General features: G+C 44.4%; 1 protein-coding gene across 1 annotated transcript in view; it reads right to left on the bottom strand.

Moving 5' to 3' along the window:
• CFAP47 (cilia and flagella associated protein 47) overlaps nt 1-7,348 on the bottom strand; it is a 734,432-nt gene that overhangs the window by 472,992 nt on the left and 254,092 nt on the right. Inside the window, exons 36-37 of the mRNA XM_019528459.1 lie at nt 1,733-1,867; nt 1,509-1,621 (exon numbers count right to left, since the gene is read on the bottom strand). Of these exons, the coding sequence (XP_019384004.1) occupies nt 1,509-1,621; nt 1,733-1,867 (248 nt within the window). The remainder of the gene's footprint in view (nt 1-1,508; nt 1,622-1,732; nt 1,868-7,348) is intronic.

The following is a 7,348-nucleotide window of genomic DNA, read 5'->3' as shown; positions in this document are numbered from 1 at the left end:
AAGTGTAGTGGCCTAAGAGTGCAAGCAAGATTGTATTACAATAAATTTTGGTTAGGACTGTACTTAGTAGTCACAAATCAGTTATACATTTTTGAGTACGTTTCATTTCCATCAATTTTTTCATAGATATACTACATTATATAATGCCAGGCTTAAGGCTAAAATATGCATACATTTGCTTGTCTTTTTATGCTCTTCAAAAGGTTAAGTGAAAAACAACCATGGTATTGACCTTTCATAAAAATACATGATATTTTTCAAGATTACCTTTTTATTTTAATTCCTATCTGAAGTAATTGCAAAGAAAACTAAAACAAATCAGCTTCAAAGATCAGTGGTAACACAGCATTACCCATTTCTACTTTCTGCACATATTTACAATAGGCATGTTATTTAATATTAAAATTTTGATCATCTTAAAAGAGCACTACATTTGCTGTCAGTTCCTTGAATTTTTAAAAGGATAATGTCTACTTTGACAGGTTCTCTTCTCTCACCCCCATCCTTCCTCCCTGTTTTAGAAACGTGAATAGAAGTTTATTTCTTTACAAAATTTGGTCTGTTTTACATTTTGCCAACACTAATCCATTTCTTCTACTTCAGATATGGGGTACAAGCCTGCAAATACTTAATGCTGGGTGTTCCACTTACTACTAATGGGACACATGGCTACTGTGGGCTTTTTGCAGTTATTCTGTGTGCAGTGAAGAAAACCTTTACATAAAAAATGCCCAGAATACTCAATGAGGAAACACAGAGGAAGCACAACACATATAATATAAAAATTTAGGTTTTCAACTAGTAAATGTCTGTTGCAATACATATCTTCCAAACATTTAAATCCCTTAGTGACCCTGAAGTAAGTTAGCATTTTAGAAATGTAAGCTATACAAAAAACTACGTTGTAGCTTAAACAATTCTCATCTGTAGGTTGCAAAGAGGTTCACTAACAAGACCATCAAAGCTTTGACATAACCTCCTGACCTTTCCATCTTGCTATATAGCATAACAAAAGAAATTCCTGGAGTATAACAGCAAGATATCAAAACAGATAGCTTATAAAAAAGGATTTTATCATCACACATTGACCTAAAGTGTTAACGCCAGAAATGTGGATGAATTTTCTGAGGAGCTTCATCAGCTCTACTTGGGGGAAATTTAGAACAGTGAATCCAAGCTCAAATACAAGGTTTCATCACAATGGGACATTATTTTCAGAGAAAGGAGGCTCCTGTTATGACTGAAGAGATATATTTGTAGAGTTGTTCTGAGACAACCAAGAAGTATGATATTGATAAGTTCAACTGGATGAACACCAATTTATGGAGGTATTTGATCTTTATACTGATTATTCTTGGTCTTTGTGAATAAAATGAGACAACTCCCTAAGTGAATACATTCTGTTTTTCCTCTATAACTAGAAACCACAGTATTGCTTCCTTTTAGTTGCCCATTGCTAAATCTATAACATTATCACATTTAATATAACTAAAGCAATGGTTACTTACTTTGGGGCAATGACAACAGTGTTTCCCTTAGGTAAAGAGAAATCATCACACTCTCTTCCTACAATTGTAGCACTGTATATCAAAGGTTTAAAACTTGGATTTTTCAGACGCACCTATCACAACAAAACAAAGTGTTTTTTTATATGTTTTGCTTCGTTATTTTTTTGAATGAAAAATACACTGCCCATAAGTAGTCTGCTTTGGTTAGTTAAGAGGATCAATACCTGTTTAACAAGAGTAGCATGGAGTGTACCAGTAAACTCAATAGTCCTCTTGGGTAAATACTGAGGTAGTATTTCATACAAATAGACACAGAGCATAAGCATCATGATTGGATTTGGATCACAGATGTCAGTGGCCTAATTTAAAAACAGAAAAAGAAACAATAAATATTAATTCTAAACTTGCATGTATAATTGAAGGTTACTTATTAAGATGCATAATTTAAAATGTAAAATAGCTCTTTAAGGTGTAAACCTGTTTTCAACTTAGCCTTTTAACATCTGAATGAGGTACACAACTGAAATTTAAAAAATCATTAGCATTTAGAAAACTAATTCACAAAAATGACTATCCAGTAAAAAGAAACATCATTTAAAGAATGAAATGGAAGATATAGTTCTATACCTTTCTTCCACATTTTTGAAAAATAATTACATTTTAATGAAACAGAATATAACACAAACAGCAAATCAGTCTTACTGGTTAAGAAATATATCTGTCCACATTTTTTTAGCAAGATAAGCATATAGTTATATAGCCTGTAAATATCTGTAACTAAATATGTAACACTTACCAAAGCTACTTCTAAATATAGCCTATCACCAGAGCACTTCTACATGACATTTATCATGTAATGAAGACAAAATATTATGGCATTGACTCCCCACAAAGACATGCGACTAAAACAGGGGTCAGCAATGTACAGCCCTTGGGCTAGATCTGGAGCTTTTCTAACCAGTCTATCAAGCTCCAGGACCCGACAGACTGAGAGGAGTGTCCCAAAGCACACTGGGCCTTGGGATGTGCAGAGGAGCTACAGTGGGAGCCACAGCCAGCCATCCCATTCTGTATCTTACCCCTGAAGCAGCTGCAAGGACTGGGACACAGGCAATGGCAGATGCCTGACCAGCTTAGTGCACAGTGCAGAATGACTTAGGGACATGTGGAATAGTTACATGTCCCTAAGCCAGAGCAGGCCGAAATCAAAGCAGGCCAGGTGGTCCATTCTGCAGTGTCCCAGGCTGCCACTTCTGTCCCAGTCCTTGCCACTACAGCAGCTGTCCAGCAGAGCATGCACTGGGACACGCAAAGAAGCCAGGTGGTTCTCTCTGCACCCCACATTGAGCAGCAACTGCAGCAGCTAGGAACACAACAAGCCACCAACATGTTCTTGATCAGCTTAGTGTATGGTGCAGAACAGACCATATGGCTGTTGCTGTAACTGCTGTAGCAGTCCCTCTATGTGTCTCAAAGTGTGCTGCACTGGGCAGCAGCCAGGACAGGGACCGAACTACCAGCATGTCCCCAAGGAGCCCAGCATGGACCGCACATCTGTGGCTGCAACTGCTGTTATGGCTCCTTCATGTGTCCCACAGAGTACTACACTGGGCGATAGTAATGTGTCCCTGAACAGCCTGGAACAGACAGCACAGCTGTGGCTGCAGCTGCTGTCATGGTTCCCACATTTTGAAATGTTCCTCACAGTCTGCTAGTCCTAGGTCTTGGTGTGCCATATTCCAGGAAGAAGTTGCAGCAGTGGATATTTCCAGCATGTTCTCAACAAGACAGACTTCTGGAGCATCCAAGAAATGAGCTGCATTGCACTACATTTGTGCAACTGGAGCAGGTGGGAACACTTTGCAGGCAGGAACCTTCTGTTGAGTGTAGGGGAGGTGGAACTTGCTTGCAATGTAGTGTGGGAGGAAAAGCTAACTGTCCCTTTACTCCCCTTGGTGTGCAGGACTGTCTGTCCCTAAGGTTTGTTGGGGACAGGATTGCTTTAGTGGGTGTTCCACATGTCATTCCCACTGCTTTCCCAGAAAACCTAAAAGGTTGTGACGAGTTCCTAAAATTCACTCAGAAAGCAGTGCCTCTAATTAGTATAGCATTAGTGCCAGCCAGGCAGTCCAGTAATCTCTGTACACATGCTCTTCTGAAAGAGCCACCCATTTCCATGTCATTGTTGAAAAGAAAAATTCATAGTGGGTGAATCTAAATGTCCAATTATGGTGCCTGAATATACTGAGGAACTTATTGCTCCACAGTTAATTCCTCCCGGGAGCACCATTTGAACATGCGCCTGGGAGCTATTAACACTGAAGCAATAAGCACCACAATTTATTCAAGTGCAGCATGTGGAGCCTGGGCAGAGCAGCCTCGGCCGGTAAGAGGCTCTGAGGGTCTGCCTGCCAACCTGCAGCTGTTCACGCCAGCTCCATGTGTTGTGCAGGGGCTGACTGGGGCATGAGGGAGCTTTAGTGATCCTAGCTGGCAAGCTGCCCCCACACTGAAACTCCCTTGTGCCCGAGCCAGCAGGGCAGCATCTACACAAGTGCTGCCATGGAGCTTTTTACTTCACAGAAAGACAGAAAGATTTGTAGATAGTTTACTTCAGCCTAATAGGGGTATACATGGAGATGCCAAAATATTTATTTCGCAGCTAATTAGTCAACTGTACAGTAAACGTCTCATATAGATACACCTGGTGAGTACGAAGTGTTCACTGAGTAGTGGACATATGATTACTTCTTTGTGCAAAGCAAAGACAAAGCAGCATGCCTTATTTGCCAAGCCACTGTTTTATTGTTCAAAAAATATAATATCATCTGTTATTCTGATACATCTATCTATAGATAGATAGATAGAAGATAATATATATATTTAGATTTGGGGAGGGAGAGAGAGAGAGAGAGAGAGAGAGAGAGAGGTCGGGATGGGGGAGCTGCTCAGTAGGGCAACCTAGGAGTGACAAAGTAGAAGCTCTGAGAAATGGTTTGTCTAGACAGCAGAATATTTTTAGAAGATACTCTAAGCAAACCCTAGCAATTGTTCAAGCTAGTTATCACATGGCTAAATCGCTTGCTGATGGTGGGAGGCTTCTTACAGATGGAGAATTCACAAAAGAGTATATGATGAAAGTGATTAAGGAGGTATGTCTTAAAAAAATACTTGATAAATGATGCGTCTTTCGGCTCATACTATGAGGAGACAAACTGAAGATATGAGGACAGATTTGCTTTGCACGCTGAAAGAAAAGGCCAAAATGTTCCAAAATTTTTCAGTGGCACTTGATGAGTAATGATGTGTCAGATACAGCCCAACTGCTCATACTGGCATGAGAAATAGGCTCAAAGCTTAAGGTTACTGGGAAACTTGGAGCACTTCACAGTAAGAAGAGGACAACCAGAGGAGAAGACTTATTTTCAATGTGTGCTAAACAATTAATAAATTTCAGCTGGGCTGGAAGAAAGCAAAAAATGCAACAAAGGCATATGAAACAATAGGATGCAAGGCTGGTGTAACAGGGGACATCAACACCAAAATGCAAATACTGAATGCTGAGCCTTTGAAGCAGTTTCTCTGCCTCATACACCAACACCTGCCATGCAGAAAAGTAATACACTGAAACTCAGGCACAGGTGTGGTTGTTTCAAGAGTGAATTTCATCTGGGTTAGGGCTTGAACTATCACCACTATCAATAGCTCCTTGCTGATGTTAAAACAGAACATTTGATATCTTGTATCACACAGAATTGAGATAGCTCATTTGGGGTAAAATTTTCAACTGTTTCTTCCAGCTGCTAAATAAGATGGATATATTTATAACAAAAGTGGGAAAGCGAAAAGCTGAACTGTCTGATCCTGCATGCATTTGGGGGGTCAGCCCCAGGCTCCGGGTGACAGTTTCAGGTGGTGGAGGGGCTCGCTAGGACACAAGGGTGCTACAGTGTTGGGCTAGCCATCAGGCAGCCCCTGCACTGTAGCACCTTTGTGCTCCCACCAGCTTGGGTCATTGTTTACACCTTGTAGCACCTTGCATTTATTAGCATTGAACTTCATCCTGTCAGTTCCAGCCCAGCTTTCCAATCTATTTCCAACATATACCTCCTGCTCCTAATAATTCATTGGAAGGTTGTGCTTTACTGTTAACAAGCATTGTAATTGCCCCTATGCCCCCTTCAAAATTTTCTTCTTCTGCAACTGCATCCTTTGCTTGAAAAATGTCTATTTGTTGTTCATGTGACAGGCTGGTTGGCAATGATTTGGCCCAGGGGTTTTGATGGGGTAAAAGGTGACTGGAGGACTTGCATTCCCCTTCCATACCAATCAGGCCCCAGAGACTTACCCCCCCACCTGTGTGTCCCCTGATTGGCCCCTTGGGTCACCTGGAGGGGGATAAAAGGGGCAGCATGGGCTGACTCAGGAGAGATCAGCGAGGGACAACAAGGAAGGAGCTTCACAGAGCTGAACCAGTGGGGCAGCAGCAGTGCCCCAGAAGAGCCTGAAAGAGCAGGACCTCTTTCAGCAGTGGGACCGTCAGCAGCGCAGCGTGCGGCCGGCAGGAGAGGCTCCCCACTGGGCTCCAGGATCCCCAAGGAGAGGCTGCGGCCAGCAGGAGAGGCTCCCCCCGCTCCAGGAAGGATCTGAGCAGTGACTTGAGAGGTTCCCAGCTCTGCTTCCAGCTCCTCCAATCAAAGGCCAGGAAGCTCAATGTGAGGCTGGGGCTCCAGCAAGGTTAAGGCCCCTAGCAGGCTGGAGCAGTGCCATCAGCGGTGGCTGTATAGCAGCATTCCTGTACGCCATGTGGGAAACATGGGTTCAAGTCCCAGCTGAAATAACTTGGAGGAGAACACACAAGACTCCGTGGCTCACCAAAAGCATCTGGGAATGTCTCCTTGCTAAAAAGGAGGCTTATACCCAATGGAAAGAAGGGGTCATCACCAGGGAGGGCTATTCTGTAATTGCTCGGGGATGTAGCGGGGCAGTTAGGAAGGCCAAGGCAGAGATGGAACTGGGGCTAGCTTCCCAGATTAAGGACAATAAGAAGTCCTTTTTTTAAATACGTAGGGGGTAAAAAGAAGATCCCGGGTAATGTGGGGCCCTTGCAGGACGCCATGGTTTGACATAGCTTCTGGCAATCAGGAGCCAGGAGCAGTGGGGAGAGGAAGGACACAGGCACACATCTTACACACACATGTGCCCCCTTACTGGACCCGGAGCCGTGGCGAGCAGAGGTGAGTGGAGCAGCAGCAGCTGATCCCCCTAAGATAAGTGGGGCAGAGGGACTGATGCAGCTGAGCCGGATCCGGAGGGGAAGCCCCCCGGATCCCTCTTAGCTGAGCCGGTGGGGAGCTGCGCAAACAGGTGCGTTCTATAAGAGCACACCGGCGTTTGTGTCGGCATTCACGCCAGAGGATGAGCAGGAGGGGCCCGGAGGCTGACTCCTGCAAGTGCAGACAGAGGCACCGCATCCAGATAGTAAAAGGCAGGAACTCCTACGATGGTCTCGACACAGAGTGCTACCAGGGCCCCTGCCCGGGGAGTGCGGCCTTCCCGGGGCTTGTCTGAGGCCTCCACCCAGACAGATCCCACAGGGGGGCTAGCACCCCCCTCACCCCTCCGGCCTGCGGGAGCTGTCCAGCAGGGCCTGGGGGGGCAGGGACTGGGGACCCCCACACCTGTCCTGCAGGCGTCCGCCTTAGGGCCCTGGAGGCGCAGGTGAGGGAGCTCCAGGAGGAGGTTAGCAGGCTGAGGGGAATCCGAGAGGCAGAGGAGGAAATTGACAGGTATTTTCTTTCCCTGCAGGGTTGTATGACCAAGGAGGATGCACCTCAAGA

Source organism: Crocodylus porosus, unplaced genomic scaffold (assembly GCF_001723895.1).
Source record: "Crocodylus porosus isolate Cpor-Errol unplaced genomic scaffold, CroPor_comp1, whole genome shotgun sequence".
Taxonomy (NCBI): domain Eukaryota; kingdom Metazoa; phylum Chordata; order Crocodylia; family Crocodylidae; genus Crocodylus; species Crocodylus porosus.
Note: the sequence above shows the minus strand (reverse complement) of the source record. Positions and strands in the feature narration are given on the sequence as shown.